General features: G+C 46.3%; 1 protein-coding gene across 1 annotated transcript; it reads left to right on the plus strand.

Annotated features, from left to right (window-relative positions):
* The first annotated feature begins 5,733 nt into the window (after nucleotides 1-5,733).
* LIG3 (DNA ligase 3) lies at nucleotides 5,734-20,204 on the plus strand. The gene is given in 21 exon segments (XM_042830365.1): nucleotides 5,734-6,078; nucleotides 6,746-6,883; nucleotides 7,867-8,064; nucleotides 8,504-8,655; nucleotides 9,532-9,698; nucleotides 10,299-10,376; nucleotides 10,491-10,659; nucleotides 11,224-11,379; nucleotides 11,793-11,924; nucleotides 12,652-12,731; nucleotides 13,189-13,238; nucleotides 13,241-13,276; nucleotides 13,996-14,024; nucleotides 14,026-14,073; nucleotides 14,694-14,817; nucleotides 15,209-15,351; nucleotides 16,146-16,220; nucleotides 16,810-16,956; nucleotides 18,025-18,199; nucleotides 18,829-18,920; nucleotides 19,636-20,204. Coding segments are annotated over 21 exon segments (2,709 nt in total). The 5' UTR covers nucleotides 5,734-5,792; the 3' UTR covers nucleotides 19,870-20,204.
* The last annotated feature ends 305 nt before the right edge of the window (nucleotides 20,205-20,509 follow it).

Below are 20,509 nucleotides of genomic sequence, written 5' to 3' on the forward strand. Positions count from 1 at the left end.
CACAATCCATACTGCATTCATTGAGCAGCTGCTTTTATTCAGCTCTCTTTTCTTTGAGTGTACAGCAGCCGTGCAGACCAGATGTGACAGATGAGGTTTGAAAGAACGTGGGAAAGCATGCAGCAGCCTCAGGTCTACTGTGTATTAAAGCACAGAACACAGACTACTTGAGACAAAAAAACTCAAATTGCCTTGGCCCTGTCTGCTCTCTATCAGCACCCAACTCCTACTTAGTGTAATGAAGAAATAGAGAAGAGGAATTGAGAACCTAAAGCCTGTAAGCTTTCCAGTTGTTGAGATAAAAGCTGCCCACCTTTAATTCGAGCCTTCCTTGTTTTCCAGAATAGGTGTCATCTTTCCAGCAGCACCAACACACGGCACGAGAGATCTGTGCTCACTATGCTTGCATGTGTAATGATGCCAGGATAATTTGCAGCAGATGCACATTTGGGGAGAAATTATTTTCCTCAGAATCTATTTGTGTGGGAGGATGAAGTATGGATGTAATGAAAGTGCCGTGGGAGCTGAATGATTCTGCATCTCAAGTACAGGTGCATTTGGGTGTAACTTAAACATAGTTTGCAATCTCTCTAAATGGAGCATTTATAGCCAATTACACTTGTCATTCACCTTGCAAATACGTCTATCTAATTTAACAGCATACGCAGTACGCAGAAAAATAAAGGATATTATGTTAGCTGACAGCAGAATAGAGGTGTGGATATCAGCATCTGTATCTGCTGCACATTTGGCAGAGTTCTGAACCGAAATACAATGAATTCCAACAGCAGCCCCCAATGCCCTTCTCTCCCCGCATCAGAAGCCTCCTGTCAAATGTAATTTCCTCCAGGAAGAAATGAATCTAGCTGAGGCTTTCCAAAACCCGTCCAAGTGATTTGGACGCTCACTTCTCATTAGCATTAACAACAAATGGGCATCAGCATCTCCTAAATGCCTTTGGAAATCTCTGACACATTTTTCACGGCCGTTAAATGATTCTTTGGGCAACCCATACCACAAATGACATATTTCACATTTGTTCGCCTCTACTCAAGTATTCCTAATGTCCCCGTACCAAACGTCAACATCTTCCCTCAAAAAGACAGCTGAGATGTGCTAAGGAGGAGAGACAGACTTCTGCCGCGCTTGGCTGAAAGGACAAAGTTCACATTGGACGCCGCCCCACGCAGAGGGCTGTGTGAACCAATTTGGGGCTACACCACGTTCGCTGTCATCTTTCTGTCACAGCCCCAGGCAGGCGTGTTGCTGCGACGGGAGCAGGACGCACAGCGGCGCCGTGGCTGCTTGTATCACGTGCACTGAATTACACAGGCACGGAGCGTGCCAACATGGAGGGAAGGGAAAGGTGAACTTGTGACCACAGAGCCGACAGCACCTCGGGCAGAAGAGTACGGCTCTTGTTTGGAGATCCAGATTTTCAGCATCTCATCTTACTCCACGTTTAGTCCACTTGCTGTTCCAGAAAGCACACCACTGCAAAGGAGCAATCTCTACTGCAATACGTTACACTCTCTCCTCTCCCCACCCAACAGGGCCACAAAGACCTGAGAGGTGCCATCACTGCTGCTCTCAGCCTCAGCTGCACTGCAGTGCTGTGCAAGCCCTGGGGCGCCTGAGTGCTCCATGGAAAACTGAATCCATGTGAATGTGGCCATGAAAAGATATCAGCAGCCATTCGGACCAAAACTTCCCACACCTTCCCAAGCCAGAAAGCCCTGTAAGCACTGCTCAAAGCGGGAGCACTGGGAATCCCTCCAGCCTGAACTGCCATCCACCACCTGTTTGCCTTTGCCATTACAACTGCAGCAACTTCTCCTTTTGAAGCCCGAACCAAACAAGTCTTGGCAACAAACACGTGCACTAATAAGTGGGTAACACTGAGATTTTTAACTTTCTCACATTTTTTGATCTGTTACTTAACTGACATCACTTCTCCTCTTTTAAAATACATTTCAAGTCCATGCCTGTTTTCTATAATCTTCTCCATTTCTTTTATCTCCCGTATTTCAATAAACACATCCAGATTCCCTATCTTCTTCAGCAGCCATACAGGGAAATGCATTTGTTCATTGCAGTTATTAAAATTCTAAACATCTTCCTCCCTTTATTTGATTTCAGTGAGATTCTGGACATTTTCTCAATACTAAGAAGATTGGATTCATTGGAATGTAACTCTGTAAGTCCTGCGCCAAGACTTTCATTTCAGCCCCAAACCCCATTCAAAACCAGAAGATCTGGACAAAGTGAACCCTTTTTCTTTATGAAGTACTTTCAACACTGGTATAAAATGAAATAACTACAATTATTTTTTTCTTCTCAACACTGGGGAAAAAGACATAAAGCAAAGCTGAAACCATTACTTCACTTTCACGTGCGTTTTAACTCCTGACAAGGCATCTCATCACCACTTTGCTTATGCAAGAATGGACTTAGACATTTAAATCTTGCCTTTATTGGCATTATCTTCCCTGTATTAATTGAATATAGTAATAGCAGAGTTCTGCTTTCCTAGAGCCCTCCCTGCTGGTCTGTTGTTTATGACTCACAAAGAGCTTTACACGAAGAGGCTCATCTCAGCAATTCCACTGTTAGCTACCCACAGACAGCGGCTCCCTGCTGATCCTTTGGGAAACAGCAGTAATTTACCTCCTAGTTTTCTCTGGGCTTTCTGTGAAATCAGTTTCCTGCAGCTTTGTAGAAAGCTGCTCACCAGATATGCAGTTCCATTCACAGGTGCTTAAAGGTGGCCAAACAGGGAGCTGGAGGAGTTTATTCAAATAAAAACATAAAACCCAAACCAATTTTAATTCCCCTCCTCGCAAAAGTGCTTTGCAACCCAGAATACGTGGTAGAATTAACAGCAGAGACCAATATCAGCACCACAGCAATTGAAACACCCACTCAGACCCACCAGCCACAAACAGCTCTGACAACGCAGCTTCAAATTTTCACCCCTTCTTTTGGTGCCACTGCAGATGAACACCCAAATAAACTCTTCAGGATGAAGAGCTCCCAGCTGCTTTGTTCAGGGGGCAGGAACTAAGAGCAGCCCTGCTTTGCTGCTGTTACTTCCAGGCCTTTTAAAAGCATCCAAACAGCAGTTGTGTCAGCTTCCTGCTGAAGAAATTGATGTGAAAGTCAAACGCTTTGTCCCTGCAGCATTCTGCCTCCTGCCTGTGCTTACTGCTCTTCATTACCAGTCGGGGCATCCATCTCCTGCCCCCGGAGGGGAGCCCTCCTGCTTCACTTACCTGTCCAGGAGGCACCAAAACCCCCGCTGATCAAGAAAAGCCGGCAGGCAATTCATCTCGCCCTGCTCGAGCCTTTGAAATGCCCTCTGCAGGCTGCTCTACTGATCACAGCGTATTTTAGATCACTGCTGACTTTCAGACACTAAAAGTTACAGAAGCGAATCCTACCACTGGGAGGCTGCTCAGTTGCCTCATTTAAACCAGATAAGGCACTGCAGCTCGTGTCAGCCCAAGTTCATCTTTCTACTCCATCTCTTTTACCAGGCAAAACACAATAAAAGAAAGATAACACCAAAGGAGATGCCACAAACACTGCACTGTGCTCTGTGCTCCCTGCAAGCTCTCTCTGAAGAATGCACCCACATCTGCTCCTGGGTGTCAGGATCATCTTCCCCTACAAGAGGCCACAGTTATGCTAAATGTTGCACAACCAACAGTTGCCTCTGTAAATAGTTTCTTAATGGTACATCCTTTCATGAAGTAATTGGCACAATAAAAAGCTTAACCACATTAAACTTCCTTACCTTTAACCCTGGTCTGTCAAACGCGTGGTCCTGGAGCTGCTTCTCACAGTATCCAGTTCAGCATTCCAGCACTGAAGCACAGCACCGTACAGATGCCTTCCACATACAGCAGTTGTGAAGGACTTCCACAGCACCCTGACCCTGCTGCAAATCATCATCAGGGGCTCAAAGCCATGCTGGGTTAGTCTAAGGAGCTCAGTTCTTCTATTTCAGGATTCCCACCTCTTTGGCACCACAACAGACCGGCAAATTCCTCTTCTGAATGGTATGCACTGTGCGAGAGCAAAGTCCTGCACTGTGAAGTACTGCAAATTAATGCAGACTCGCTGCTTTACAGCCATATTTACTAACAAGAAATGCTTCTCTAATGGACATCATCCCAGTTTTTCAAAGTTTTATCCTCATCCACAGCTCCAAACAGCCCAGTTTGTGTAGCTGGAGATTGGCGTGCAGCGAAAACAAGGAAGATGGCTGTAGTCCACCTTGTGCTTGCTGGAGGCCTGCAGTGCAGCAGTAACAAGCCTGGCGATGCAAATTCTGCACCCTGCCACTCACAGACTGCCTCAGACATGCTGAGCAACAGCACAGCAGGTCAGGGAGGCCCAGAGTCCTGGGTGACGGCAGGAACCATGCTGGTGGTGTGTGTGGCACCCTCATCCCAAATCCCTTGCAGCATCCCAGCTCCACCCAACAGATCCTTCGGCAGGGAAGTGGAAAGCTGTTCCCACAGCCAGGCTCCAACATCACTGAGAAGCTCTAGGAAGAACTGAGGTAACACTGCAGCACCTCAGGGCTGTGCAGATCCGTGAGGGCTCGTGGAGGGCCGGCATTTGGGCCAGGAGCAGAGCAGTGCCTCAGACCCACAGGAACACACAGCAGTGCTCTGAGGGCTGATCTTGTGAGGCCGAGTGATACAGCAGTGCCCCAGGCCTGGGCAGGCAGAGCGCAGTGCTCCTGGAAGGCACGTTCTGAAGCCCAAGTGACTGCCAGCACCTCACGCCTGCACAAACACAGCTCGTGGAGGGCTAGGTTTGATACTGCAGCGCCTGAGAGCTCTGCCCACATGGCACAGTACTCCTGGAGCACCCATTTGGTGGAGTCAGGAACAGGGCATCCCCTCAGACCTTCACGAACGTGGCATAGTGCCCTCGGAAGGACGATTCTGGAGGCTGGGCACGAGGCACTGCCTCACGCTCGCACACCGCAGCCGCGCGCCATCGCCTCAGCGGCGCCACGAGCGAGAAAGTGCGCGCGCCAGAATGCGAGGCGGTGCAAAACGCGGGAATCGGCGCGAGGCGGCAGCACGCTCCGCTGTTGGGCGGGGCCTGACCTGGGGGGCGGGGCCTTCGGCGCCGGGATGGGGCACAACGCCCACTGCGTCGTGGCGCGCATAGCGCATGCTCTGACGTCACTTCCAGGCTGCTGGAAAGGGGGGGGCCGCGGTGCTCTGCGCTTGCGCCCTGTTCTACGGTGGCCCGGAGGTGGCGGTGGGGTGAGGCCCAAAGCGAGGGGCGGTGAGAGCGGGAGCGATCGGGGGGGGTTTGCGGGTGAAGAGGCGAAGTGGCGGCGGCAGCGGGGCCAGAAGGGTTGGGGGCGGTGGGAAACGTGGAACCGGTGGGCGGCGGGCGGCATCGGGGTGGCGGTGGAGGCTCTCTGCTGCCCGGCTGCAGCGTTGGCCTGCGGGGCGGCGCGGGCCCGGCTCAGCGTCCCCTCTCTCCTCTCTCTCTTACAGCGGCCCGAGGCGGGCTGGATGCCCGCGGGCAGCGCGGCGCTCACTCGGGCTGCTCGGGCGCTCGGGCTCGGCTGCCCCAGGGCGCTGCTCTCCTGGCCGAGGTCCTGGTCGCACTGCGCTGCCCTGCCCGGCTCCCGCTGCCGGCCGTCGGTGAGTGCGGCTGCCCGCTGTGTGCTCTTGAAGCCGGGCGGCGTCGCCGCGAGTCTCCTCGTCCCTCCACCCGTGCACGCGTGGCCGTGCCGGGCCTGCGCGGCGGCGGGGGACATGGCCGAGCAGAGGTACTGCGTGGATTACGCCAAACGCGGCACGGCCGGCTGCAAGAAGTGCAAGGAGAAGATCGTGAAGGGGATGGTGCGCATCGGGAAGATCGTTCCCAACCCTTTCACGGAGTCTGGCGGGGATATGAAGGAATGGTACCACGTCAAGTGTATGTTTGAGAAGCTGGAGAAGGCCCGGGCAACCACCAAGAAAATTGAAGACATCACGGATTTGGAAGGGTGGGAAGAGCTGCAGGATGGGGAGAAAGAACTGATCACCAACCTCATCTCAGGTGAGATGCCAGGTGGGAGCTGGGCCGCTGCTGCACAGCTCCTTCTCTGGTTATGCCACCAATCACTGCACAGCCACGTGTTTTCCTTGCAGTCGCAGAATCGTAGAATGGCTTGGGAGGGACCCTTTGGTTCCAGCCCCCTGCTGTGGGCTGGTTGCTCCCACCAGCTCAGGCTGCCCAGAGCCCATCCAGCCTGGCCTCAGGCACCTCCATGGATGGGGCACCCACGGCTCTCTGCGGGTGCCAGGGCCTCACTGCTGTGACTAACAGTCCTAGCTGACTTGTTAGAATGATTTAATGAGAAGATGGATGGGGCTCAGACCTGTGCCTGAGCCTGATAGTAAAGGGAAGTAAGTGGGCACTTGTGGAATAGCGCTCCTTACTTTGTTTGTCATGATTGACTGGAGAAGGTGATTTAATCCAGGCATAGATGCTTAAAGTTCAGATTAATGCCCTGAGGAAGCATCATTTATTTTCCGTTTTCATCCTTTTTTGTGAACTTTGCTAAATCATGTAGTCTTTTACCTTTTGCTGTATGAGAAATGACCCTCCATCCCCAGTTTTAGAACTTGTTTGCTGCAGTTTATCTTATGTACGTGCAGATGTACTTATGTACTGGAGATTATATCTGGCTACTGGTTTGAACCTTTGCTTTGCTGCTTTACAGAAGCTACATCCAAGGCTGCAAGTACACCGAAGAAAAAAGCAACAGTTCAGGCTAAGCTCACTGCCACTGGACAAATAAGCAGTCCCCAGAAAGATCCATTGGCTAATATCAATCCAAAGAAGTTCTCTGGCTTCACAGGTAAGTCTTAAAATGATTCTGGGAAGTCCTTCTTTTCCAATACCGATGAGTTTTTTTTTTTTTACTTGACTCAGTTCAGTCATTTTTTTCTCTGTTTAAGGTGGTTTTGTTGTAACTATTTTACTTAATCTGGTTTGGTGAGAATGTGTGGTTGTGTTGGTGAGGAGTTGGGCAGGACTGGGAGCACATAGAGTATGAACGTATGGGAAAGTAGGCTTAGCTCTGTTGCATACAGGTTACATTGTTTTATGATTGATTGCTTTGGTTAATGACCTTTCTCATTCTCTGAACGACACCATGTCTTGCTGAAAGGGAGGCTGCAAACATCAAGTTTACTTCAAGTGCTAATCAAGTTTACTAATCAAGATTACTGTGGGATCTGAGAAATATTTAGTGCTACTTAGTAAAATAATCATGCCGTACAGCTTGCTCACACAACGACGCTGTGCTGCTCATCAGAGCAGCTTCATCAGCTTTGAAGGTAGCCCTCCTTTGTGCAGGAGGTTGGTCTAGGAGCTGCCAGAGCCCCTGTCCAACCCATTTGTTTCTCATTCTCTTATAGCTGAATAGTCAAATGCTCGACAGATGTGAATAAAAGCTAAGTGAGTTTCTCTTCAGTTTTTTTCTCTCATTTTAGAAATGATGTTAGGAAATGAGCTCCCGTGAAGGGACAAGGCATGTGAAGCAGAAATAAAATAGAAGCATCTGCCAGCAGGAGTTTGTTTTCACCAAGGCTTAACTGTAATTGTCTGGTAGAGTCAAGGTAGAAAAATCCTGAACAAAACTAGCGGGGAAGAAAATACATTTTTTTAAATTTAACTGAAACTTAGTCACAGATTTTGGGGTAGCACATCGTTACTCAGCTCTGAAGCTTTGTCTCCGCAGTGGGTTTGTTGTTCTCAGGTTACCTTAGAGGTGTTCTCATCTTCGAAGTCTGCCTATGCTGTACTTAATAAAAGAGCAACCTGTTGTCTTTCATTCAGCCAAGCCCAAGAATTCTGGAGAGGTGTCTGCAAACTCTTCCCACAACTCCAGCCTGTCTGCAAAGAATTGTGATCCGAAGCACAAAGACTGCTTGCTGCGAGAGTTCAGGAAGCTCTGTGCCATGGTTGCTGACAAGCCTAGTTACAACGTGAAAACACAGATCATCCAGGACTTCCTGAAGAAGGGAAGTGGAGGAGGTATTATTCCTGCTTTGCATTTCCTGCATGTGAAAACCCTCTCAAACCTCCATGTTATTATGTGAAAAGCAAGGGAGAGTTGAAATCGGATTGCTCTTTAGTTCAGGCTGTGAGGAGTGATGATTTCTGAATTACGTTGATAATGTCTGTGAAGTGAACTGTTATCCAAAGAACAAATGCAGGTAAGGGATGTCTTGGGCCAGAACTGCCTTGGGTGTTTGTAGATGCCACCAAAATCAGCATCAGAATCAGATTTGGAGAGAAATTGTGGGTCCCCTGAAAAACGTCCTTCCACGTGAAGCAGAGCAGTTTGGTGGAATGAGGAGGACACAGCTGTGTTGGTTTTTTCCCCAGCCATGCTAATGAGTACAAACAGCCAGAGCCTGTAGATGAAAATAAATGGTGACAGTTTCTAATGGTGTGTGCTTTTTTTTCCCAGATGGTTTTCATGGTGATGTGTACCTGACCATTAAGCTACTCTTACCAGGCATCATTAAAATTGTTTACAACTTGAATGATAAGCAGATTGTGAAGCTGTTCAGTAGAATTTTTAACTGCAGCCAAGAAGAAATGGTCCGGGACCTGGAACAGGTGAGTACAGAAAGCAGCTCTCTTAATTTCTGCTGCTTAGTTTCTTGATATGGAGATTCTTGATATTTTCCCCGCCACCCCATTATTTGAAAGGTTGTTAGCTTAACTGTTAAGGAGCTGGTAAATCTTTGTTTGTTTGTTTTAGCAGATTTCATAGAGCTTTCTGTCATCTGGAACATCTAGAGAATAATGTTTGATGAGAAAGCAAGATGTGAACTTGCCTGCGAAACGTTAGAAAATAAGACTAAAATACTTAGGCAAGCTGAGCTGCACCTGCTTTCTGTAAACCATTTTGTCTAGTGTGTTCCTATTCAACTGATTTATGTCACTTTTTTTGTTAACATCATGAATTAAGAACTAAATTAATAGGTCTGTCCCTACGAGCTGAAGTTGGCTTGTTAAGCTAGATTCATATAATTGCCAGTGCTTATGTGTGCATTTAATTCCTGTGCACAGGAGTTGGTAACTGACTGAGCACGTGTCTGATTTCATTGCAAGATGAAGAAAATGGGTGAATTCTTTCACCTCTGTTGCCTAGGTATATACAACCTTCTAACGACACCACTAGGCAGAGATTCTTGGATTTACAAGTGGACTAATCCTAGGAAATATGGAGTCTGTGATGCTGCAGCAGTAACAAATGAAATACAGCAGTTGGGTGATAGTGGTACTCTTGCACACATTTTTGCAAGTGAAAGGGCTGAAAAGATGTACTGTGTGTAATGGCAGCTTTATTGTGATGTTTGGCTGTGGGTCCTTCATGCAATTGCAGCATTGTTCCTGTGCTTGCTAGAATCGTGTTGAATCTCCAGCAATAGCTTTCCCACTTGCTGGGCAGAGCTCTGACCAACAGCCTTGTTTTCTTCTTGGAGACAGGGAGACGTTTCTGAGACAATTCGCCTCTTCTTTGAGCAGAGCAAATCTTGTCCTCCAGCAGCCAAAAGCCTCCTGACCATCCAGGAGGTCGATGAGTTTCTCATCCAGCTGTCTAAGCTTACTAAGGAAGATGACCAGCAAAGCGTGCTGCAAGATATCACTCGCAGGTAAGGGATTAAACAGCCTCTGAATCTGAAGGTTGACACTAAAAATAGGAGTGGGTATCTGCATTTCACAAGCTGGAACAGATGAGAAAGTAATCATGAGCTACAGAGACTGAACTTTGTATCTGTAAGCTGCTGTCAGTGGCTTGATTGGCCCACATTCAAGTCAGGGAGAATTATCTTTGCCCATTAATTACTGTTGAATCTGTGCTAAACAAATGGTTTGCATAACTACCCTACTTAGCTTTTAAGTTCTTGCTCTAGGTCAGCTGGGCAAAGCCTTTAAGCCATGTAGACATGCTGAAGAGTCTTTGTGTGGCTTAGCTTATGATGGAGATTCACTCTAGATGCCCTACTTAATTTTGGAGGGCATCTCTATACAGAGGGAAAATTAATATTGGCATTCAAATATGAAGATGATCAAAAGCCTTTTGGATATTCTATTTCTGCTTCTGGGATATCACTAATAAAACCTTCTCTTGAGTTGAAACCCTGCAGAATGGGAAGACCTTTTTTGCAGAGGCCTTGACAAGTTTCCTTTTTTCAGCTGCAAAATAGTACAGATAAGTGTCTGCCATCTCTGAATCTTCTTTCACACTTCAGATGTACAGGCAACGACCTGAAATGCATCATCAGGCTAATTAAGCATGACTTGAAAATGAACGCCGGCGCAAAGCATGTGTAAGTATCGCCTTTGGTTACGAGCTAAAGGCAGAAGTGAGCATTACCTTCGTAAGCCACGAGCTGCAGACGTGAGGTCGATACGTTTTCCCTCCGTTCTCAATTCCAATCAAGGTTGGATGCTCTGGATCCAAACGCTTACGAGGCGTTCAAAGCGTCGCGCAACCTCCAGGACGTGGTGGAGCGAGTCCTGAGGAACCAGCAGGACGCTGAGAGGACGCCAGGTGTGAAGCGAGCGCTCAGCGTGCAGGCCTCTCTGATGACCCCAGTTCAGCCCATGCTGGTAATGTCGGCCCCCCTGCAGGGGGAACCTATAGCAGAGGAAGAAATGGAGTTCTCATTTGTACTGTCAGAAACCTTCACCTTTAGGAATCAGTAGACAGATAAGTGATACAGATTTTTCACGTATAATGCCAGATAATTCATGTATAATCGTGGCTTGAATTCAGTCCAGACATGACTTTTTTATTGGTTTCTTTGCTGTCATCTCAGAAGCTGATTCTTTATCTGGAAAAAGCATAAGCTTTTCTTCGACTGGAGACTGAAATCAGTTTATCTTTTGTTTGAATGCATCAGAGTTCAATATTTTACTTTTGAGCTTGGCACATACCTACAAAAGGCACAATACTTACACCTCTGTGTAGGCGGAGGAGATAAAAACTGAACAGCTGCAGTATTCTGACAACATTCAGGCAAATGAAACCAAAACTTGGACTGGGTATCAGACTCTGGACAGCGGGATCCACGAGAGAATGGATGGCTCGTGTGTGAAATGAAGTAAAAGGGGCTTTATTTAAAAATTGCATCATCTGAATTTCTTTTGCTCTTTTCTCTCCACCTTTCTAAGGCTGAAGCCTGCAAGTCAATAGAGTATGCCATGAAGAAGTGCCCCAATGGCATGTATGCAGAGATTAAATACGATGGTGAGAGGGTGCAGGTCCATAAGAATGGGGATCACTTCAGCTACTTCAGCCGGAGCCTCAAACCTGTCCTGCCTCACAAAGTAAGCACCTGCAAATTGTTCTGTTACTCTGTAAACGTGAGTGAATGTCACAAGTTCCTGTAGGCAGGGAAGATACCTTCTGTTGTGCACTTTTTTGTTTAATTTCTGCACATACGTAGATCTAGAAAAGCAGCATTTAGTAGAACTGTAATCAGTTTGTTCTGGTGGCTTTTAAGACCTCGAAGCTACAGTTAACCTACCTGCTCTCAAGTGCACTTTATATGTTGCAGTTGGCTTGGCTTGATGCTGGTTGAGTGATTTTGTTGTATTTGTTCTATTTACGGATCATGCTGATGGTCTGTGCTGCAGCAGAAATGTGCACACGCATCTCTGAGACACTTCTGGAGAGAACGTCTGCACTCTGACTGAAGAGATGGACTCAGTCCAGGTCTTTGTCTGTTTTTTCCCTCAAGGTAGCCCACTTTAAGGACTTCATCCCCCAGGCTTTCCCTGGTGGGCACAGTATGATCCTGGATTCAGAAGTTCTTCTAATTGATAATAAAACTGGCAAGCCACTTCCTTTTGGATCTCTTGGTGTACATAAGGTATAAAATATATATATGTATACTTAAAAAAGAAATCCTTTGGGTCAGAGGCTGTTACTCTGTTGACTTAAACACATCACAGAATAATTTGAGATCTGGTGCTTCCTCAAGAACTTGAAAAAGAAAATCTAAGATTCCTGACAAGGCTGCTGTTAAAGAAAAGGTACCATTTTAATGCAGTAGATTTGATAATAACTTGATCACAAGCAGGATAATAAGAAAACTGCAGCTTAAAATATGTGTTCAAAAAAAAAAAGCCTTGGAAGAATTTGCAGTTCTGTAATTGCTTACAGTTGCCTATAGAAATGCATAGCAGGTCAGAAGGCCAGAATGATGCATGGATGTAATCCGTAAGAGTATTATGTAGACATTGTCTAGATTAAATGGTGGTAAGGAAGAGGACAGGAAAGGGCAAATTGTACTTGAACTTAAAGGAGCCATTAATCTGAAGTGTCTGGAACACTTATTCTTGCTGCAGCAGTGATGGATTTCAAGTTGCTCAAAGTCATTGGCATTTATTATTTCCCTGTCACTAAGAAATTAACATGCTTTGTTTTTCTAGTTTGGGCTTTGACACATTCATTCTAAATGTGAATTCTAAGAATATTTACGTTCTAAGAGTATTTAAGTCTTATAGAAATAAGTGGTGTGGTTTTGGTGGTGTATTTTTAAGATTCCCTGCTGCTTGCTGCAAGATTTCTTTTAAACGATCTTCATTGTTTTGCAGAAAGCTGCTTTCCAAGATGCCAACGTTTGCTTGTTTGTGTTTGACTGCATCTATTTCAATGACATCAGCCTGATGGACAGGTACGTGTGGCACAGTGTGAGAGCAGCCTGCCAGGTCTGTGAGCATGGACCTTCTGGATTGCAGTACCCCTGCACAGGGAGCAGTTCACTTTGGCTGCTAGGCTTGGCCATTTACTCCTGCAAAATCAAGAGAGCATAGGGGAATCTTTGATGTGCTAAAAGCATTGCTATGGTGCTCCATCCTGCTCTACAGCTCCAGAATATCAGAGTAACTGCATTTCGGCTGAACTCAGTGGGTTTCAGCGCTCCGCTCATCTCCTGTCTCTGAAGCTAAATATTCTTATCATAGATTTGTTTTACAACTTCTTCCTGGAGGAACGTTAGAACAATTTATTATCTGCTCTGAAACTGCAGGATAAGTCATTTAACTAGTTAAATGTATTTCCTGAAAGTTCACATGCCTGCTGCTTCGTGTCAGGAGTGGTTTGTAGCCTCAGTGTGTTGTGCTCTGCTTTAGGCCTCTGCGTGAGCGCCGTAAATTCCTGCACGATAACATGGTCGAAATCCCCAACCGGATCCTGTTCTCAGAGATGAAGCACGTCACAGTGAGTTGAGCACGCCTGCTGCTTGATTGAACACTGCACTGTGGGCACTTCTGTGGTCCTTGACTACGTGGCCCTCTGTAAATTAAGGCTAATTAAGACTGCTTCCAGTCTCCAGACTGGCAACACCAAGTGCGTGACACCTCTTTATTTTTGTACACAGATATGTTCTGAGTTCTGAAAACTGCATTGAGACAGCATTGAGGCCCAACTTTCCCTTTGATTGTTAGGCACAAGACTTATGTCCTGTCATTTTCCCCCACTGCTGCTGCTATCTGGAGCACCTTGGTTCTGATGGAGGATGCTCAGACATTTGGAGCAAATAAAGCATTCTGGGAAGAGAACAGCATAGGTCCCAGGCAGCTGGACAGAGAAGTAAACATGTTCTGCTGGCTGAGATGATCTCATCTTGGGCATAGGTACAGGCTCAGGACACAAAATCAGTCTCCCTCCTTTCTGAGGAGGCTTTTGTTCTTGTTTGGTGTTACGTTTTTCAACGTCCAGCTGCTCTCTTCTAAGCTTCTAAGACATTCCCAGTGTAGTTGCTGGATGTTCAGCAAAGAGAACAGGTGTTTCTTTGGAGAACTATTCTATGAAATAAATTACTTGTTCATCTCTGCAGTTGCCTTAGTTTTAGTGTACCACTGCTCCAAGGGGAAAGCATGAACACTACAGCCACTTAACAGTCTGGATGAGCTTACCTCAATGCCTTTCCTTTTCAGAAAGCTTCAGATCTGGCAGATATGATCACCCGAGTCATCCGTGAGGGATTGGAAGGACTGGTGTTGAAAGACATAAAGGTAAGTTTGTGTCTCATCTTCACTGGTGGATGCTGAGATTTAGGGACAAAAATCTCTCTACTTAATACTGAACTACTTAATCTGAGTTGTAATTCTGCCCTATTGTGCTTGAAGAGGTTTCTAACAGTGCCCAGAAGGGATGTACAGTAGCTTTACCCGAATCTCAGTTACTGTCACTTTTCTCATGGATTTTGGTATTGTTTGTTCTTCTCTTGCCTGTTTTTCTGCCATCTGGACAGAGCTCCACTTCTCTGAGCCCCATGATGTGCTTTTCACCAAGTCAGTTTATATCGCCTGTAGTGTGATGCAGTCCAGCAGGCAGATCACTGAGCTGGTAATCAGAACTGCATTTTAATCACAGCTCTGCTGCTAGTCCCTCGTGTGACTTTATTTTGCTTTGTGTTGTCACCTCTTGGAGGCCTGTGGATGGAATACACTCAGCTGAGCAGTCCTGAAACATCTCTAGATTCTCGTAGATGCTGACATCCAATCCAGGTTCCTTCCTATACATCTGAGCACTGCAGGCTCTGGTACTCATAAAGCAAGGGCTGTTTGAGGAGATAGCTGCCTACAAATCCATCTCCTTTCTGACTGGGACGTTCTTGCTTTGTTTTGCACAGGGTAATTATGAACCAGGAAAGCGGCACTGGCTGAAAGTGAAGAAGGATTACCTAAATGAGGGTGCAATGGCTGACACAGCAGACTTGGTGGTGCTGGGAGCTTTCTATGGGAAAGGCAGTAAAGGTAAGTCTGGCGTTAGCCTAAGTCAGATTGGTTGGTTCAGGAAAATCCCGAGCTTTTTCCTCTTCCAGGTTTTCTGTAGCATTTGTTTTCTTGCTGCAATGAGAGTGGCTCTCACAGTGACTGCCTGCTGTAGCCCCTCACATCCCAGGCCACTGCAGGCTGGCTGGCTTTGCTGTGGCACAGCTGATGCAGGAAAGCATTAGGATTCGGGTTGGCCTTTCACGGAGCAACAAGGTTCAGCTTTGTGTATGAACTGATGCAGAGAAACCATCTCAAGCTTGTGGTCTTAGAACTCCCACAGATAAGGGATTTGGGTTCTTTACATTGATTTTTGAAATGCTGTAGGCTGTCCTGTAGAAGATATGAACTGCTGTGCTTTCCCCTCCCCCAGGTGGGATGATGTCCATCTTCCTCATGGGCTGCTATGACCCCAAGAGTGAGAAGTGGTGCACTGTGACCAAGTGTGCTGGTGGCCACGATGATGCCACCTTGGCCCGTCTGCAAACAGAGCTGGATATGGTGAAGATCAGCAAGGTGAGATGGGCAGGGAGGCAGAGGAATGCTCAGCACAGGACTTGTTAAAAGCTTCTTCCTGCTGAGCTGTGTGTTGGTTAAATACAGAATTCAAGTGCTCTGCCAGGAACAAACAGTAACTCAATTAGAGTTATATCAGGTAAATTCTCCATTAACTTATCTCTGAGAACTGAGGGGCAGTGTGGGCGTCTCCTAACGATGAGACACTGCTTGAGGTTTGTACTCAAAACACCGAGCAGGAAGCCAGTCACCATCTGGTTCCTGCTGAGAGTTTTATTGGGAGAAGCAGCACTTTTTTTTCTTGGCATGTTGCAGTTGGGGAAGGCAGTCACTAGATGGGGCCGTGGGTGAGAAATGCTTGTCAGGATGTGGTCCTGGTGCTGGATAGCCTGAAATGCTGAACTTCGTGGGGCATAAATGAAAGTGCAGAATGGTGTTTTTCAAGACCTAGCACACAAACAGCTGAACTTTAATATTTACTTGAGATCCTGAAGGCTGTTGGCATCTGGGTTATAGAATCTTAAAAATGTATGATTTCATATGAATTACAATTGGAGGAACATAGTGGTGTTACGTATGGCATGCCAGCAGGTAACAGCTGTGCTGCAGGTAATCTTTTGTGATTCTCAAGAGGAGAAATCAGTGCTCTGCAGGTTACAGCAAGTTTAATCCATACAGAGGCAATTAAATACATGTTTGCCAATTTACTACAACATTATCTTTCAGCAGCCTCCCTTGCAGGATTTGATTAGTGTATGATCATAAGTGTTATCTTGTTTTTGTGCTCTTAATAGGATCCTAGTAAAATTCCAAGCTGGCTGAAAATAAACAAAATCTACTACCCAGACTTCATTGTCCCAGATCCAAAGGTAAGTGATTAAAGTCATTAAATGTTTTCCAGCCCCAATACAGCAACCTCCTTCTTCTATAATTGTACAGCTTATCCCTGTTACAAAATCAGTCTTCATGCTTGGGAGAGGAATTTAAGCATGAGTTTTTATCTCTGAATCTTGCAGGTGCATTTGAGACTAAGCGCTTCATGAGGCATTCACACCTGCAGCGCCTCTAGGAAATGTTTTTATACATTAAATCCTTCCCAGAAGTGAACTTACTTAGAAGAAGCAGTTAGAGCATAGTTAAATCAGATGAAAGACAGCTGTAACCCAGAAGCTGCTATTGTTGTTATGCTGAATGTACCAGTATGATCCGTGCCATTTATGTGTGATAGGATACAAGGAAATTGGCAATATATATTAATGGAAGATCTTTTGATTCACTGGAATAAAAAATAAATAGAAGCTGTCCTAATTAAGGTGGCTGGGAGGTATCCATGGAACTCTGTGGTGCTGGGAGCGGGAGCAAGGTGCTGTAGAAGTAGAGGAACACAGATGCATTAAGGTCAGTTCACGAGAGAACACAACAGCGTGACGTGGCTTCCTTCCTCACTGCTGTGTTCAGAAAGCTCCAGTGTGGGAGATTACAGGGGCTGAGTTCTCCAAAGCTGAAGCCCACACTGCAGATGGGATCTCCATTCGCTTCCCTCGCTGCACTCGCATTCGAGATGACAAAGACTGGAAGTCAGCCACCAACCTCCCGCAGCTGAAGGTGAGTTAACATGGCCTGCTTCCCTGCAGCGTGCTTGCCACTAACTTCTGACAGCAGCCTATACTTAAAAAGACAAATTCTGATAGGATAAGCACTGAGGACACTTGCTGACCAGCACCTCCAGTGGCATGCTTTGTGCTCCATTTATTCTGGGCTCAGGCTGTTTCCTGGACTATTTTGATGTCAATCTTATTTTTTTTCATGGGTCTCTTTTTTTTTTTTTTCTTTCCTTGAGTCTCATGAGCTGCTGTTGTGTGTTTTGTGCTTCCGGGAAAGTTTGTGCTGGCAGCCAGTTCTATCAGCTCTTGTAACTGCCTTCATGGTGAGCAGTTTCCTTCCTGAAAGATCTGACCTTAATTCTCTTAAGTGTTTATGGTCATTTGATTTCCCATTAATTGCTGGGATTGCGTGAGGCATCTGGGAAGTGACTAAGGGTAGGCTGGCCTGGTTCCATGACACAGAGGCCAAATGGCAGCTTGCCCAGCACCCAGGGCTGCACCACCCCACGCAGCTTCTATGCCTCCTTTAGTGATAGAAACCATTTGGCCTGTTGCCACCCCAAGCAGTAAGTCAGCTGTTGATGTGCTCTGTTCTCAGTCTAGTCATTGTCATTTGGGCTGTCTCCACGCTGCCTACAGGGATACTGACAGTAGATGTAAGTGCTTGTTATGCCATCGAAGAAAGGAGTGATTCAGTCCCTCTGCTGTCCATTCTTTTGGCTCGCTGTGCAGGTAGGGGAGAGAGAGGTAAAATACTCTCATGCAGAATGTTGGGTGTTGGCCATTTTTCAGTCCAGAGAGCCAGACTCTGAGGAGTTAGTCTGGTTTGCTCACTGGTAGATGATGATAATGTGTGGCTTCCCTTAATGTCAAGCAGCTGGGTAGAAAGCAGAGAGCTTGAACACAGCTGACAGAAAAGTAGTGACAGAGAGGTGCAGGAAGAAAAAATGGAAGAGCAAACACTTCATGGGGTGGGGATAGAAAATGAGAGGAGCACATGCGTTACTACTCCTGTCTCTTATCAGGTTTCACTGTGGCTAAAGAGAATGCTTTGTTTCTGCTCGGGCAGGAGCTGTACCAACTCTCCAAAGAAAAGGCTGAGTTCAGTGTTGTTGCTGGGGAGGAGGAGGAGTCCACAGCTGGCAGCAGTGGAGAGAATGAGGGAAATTCCAGGTCTTCCACACCACACAAGATGACTAAAACTCTCCCTAACAAGTCCCCTGCAAAAGCCAAGAAACCAGAAGGTAAGGCCCCTCACCAGGGAGGAGAACCTCACGGTGTGTTCTTTGCCTTCTGTACATTGCTTTTACAAACGTTATGGGTAATGGGCAAAGCTGTTTTCAACCCTTGGTTTGGTGTTGGTGTCTCAATTATGATGTAATTTCTCAGGGACTTGCAGTTCCTTTTTGTCTTTAATCGTGGTCCTTAGCAGAATGTGTAAGACTGGTCTGAGCAGCAAACCTGCTGCTCCTGTTCCTGCAGCTGCATGCCCTTCAGTGAGATATGTTTGGCCACGAACCAGTATTTAATTTTATTTGGCTTAAGTTCACACATACAGGGTAAGGTACCTGGAGGGGATTTCCAGATAGTAGCTGCAAAGCCATGCACTGCAGAATAACTTGAAGCAAACTTCTGAGCAATCCCAGAAAGGTGGTATGGTGACAGCAAGGAGGAAAGCTGTGCTGTGTAGCCAGCTGGAGAAAAGGCAGGAAGATGCCCTGGGCCATTAGTGGTAGAAAGCATCTTACCAGTTATGTTCTAATGCACAGATTTTTCAGAACAGCTTTTTAAAAGGGAAAGCCTTTTACCTTATCCTTTTAATATACAGCTGCTATGCAGACAGCAGCACAGTGAGACTCATCTTTGTTTCTAGGCACCAAAGCAGTCACTGAATCCCCTCAGAAGCCAGAGGAGAAACGAGGAGAGAAGCGAAAAGCATCTGAGATAGAAGACAATGGAAAGAAGGTATGGACAGTTAAACAGCAACCACTCAGGAGGGGGAAAAAGTAGAGGCATTGTCCATTTCTGCTTTCTACATGGGAAGCCTTCAAAACGTTTCCACAGCAGCATCCTAAATTAAAAGGAAATCTAAGGGCAGAAATAGTGATGATGAGGCTCCTGTAGAGAAAGCAGATTTCTGCAGCACTTTTTTTATACCAGCAGCACTGACATTACTAGGTTTGTCATGCTAAAGGCTCTCTATTCAGCAACCAACAATGTCCTGCTCTTCAGAGGCAATGCATTGTGAGTGCTGAGTGGCTGAATATAGAAGAGATGAGAGCTGTAAAGGAAGAGAATTGTCCTTTCTAGCTCATTGTGCAGTAAAGTGTAGGAGTGGATTAAGAATTGCTGAGCTATAATTTACTGATAAGATTGCAGTAGCTGTTTGCTACTTGATGTAAACAGCAAGTCCACTCCTGGGGCAATTATAGTCTCCCACTTAAGACCATGTTCACCTGACCACATCAGCACTGAAGGCAGCACTTGCTACTGATGAGGTAATAATTCCCTTGGCCGTGGCACTGCTGTTTTAGCTTCTGCTGTTCAAGGAAGCTGTGTCAGTGTTACTCTTCAGTGTGATGTAATGCAGCCCAAAGTGCAGTTTTAGGGTATTTTATACATAGGATAATTTCTGCTTTTTTTTTTTAACCAACCTTTGCTTCTCTCTCGCACTACACAGCTGCTGCTGGATATATTCACTGGTGTGAAGCTCTACTTGTCACCCTCTGTGAAGGACTTCAACAAAATCCGGCGCTACTTCATCGCATACGATGGCGACCTCGTGTCAGAGTTTGACACAGCCTCAGCAACACACGTGATTGGGGACGTGGATGAGAACCCTGGTGCTAAGCAGGTGTCTCCCAAATGGATCTGGGAATGCATCCGGAAACGGAGACTGGTGGCCCCCTGCTAGCAGGCAGGGCAGCTGACTGCTCTTAGCACTGCTACACTTCAGGAACTCCCCGAGGGGAGCAGCTGAGAAGTGGGGAGGTGGAAGAAAAGGGTGAGAGTCCTTTGTGGGGATGTGGATAGAGAGGTCTTGCCCACGTCCATCAGAGGTAGTTACAACTGTCCATAGCAGCTATATGGAATGGAATGAATTAAAATAGCTCTCTGAAGGATGTCACTGCTGTCTGTCTTTCTGCCCATAGTGTAGACCAGTGCTCTTACCTCGGTGCTGGTTTCATGTCAATGGGTTTTTAAAGTTTGGGTATTTTTATAAATAAATAAAAAAATGGAAGCAGTTTCTCCTTTGCTGTCAGAACTTCATTTTCAAAGCTTCTTTTCTGTCTGGACAGACTAACAGACCATCACATCTGGAACTACAGGCTGTAGTGCCAGGATGCTGTAGTGTCAGTTGCTGCAGGCTGAGTCCTACACCATTGCTCTGTCCTTGGGCTGGGCTGAGTTCTGTTTTTTCTCCTGTCTTTTTACAGACCTTTGAATGTTAACTAGCAGCAGTTTGCACATATGTGTAGGTTTCACATTAAGGGAAGGCACCAAATAAGCTTCCATTACATTGCAGCAGTGTCCCATCATCCATCCATTAAAGT

Source organism: Centrocercus urophasianus, unplaced genomic scaffold, assembly GCF_019232065.1.
Source record: "Centrocercus urophasianus isolate 14NV4802_14NV808 unplaced genomic scaffold, USGS_Curo_1.0 seq_33, whole genome shotgun sequence".
NCBI lineage: Eukaryota > Metazoa > Chordata > Aves > Galliformes > Phasianidae > Centrocercus > Centrocercus urophasianus.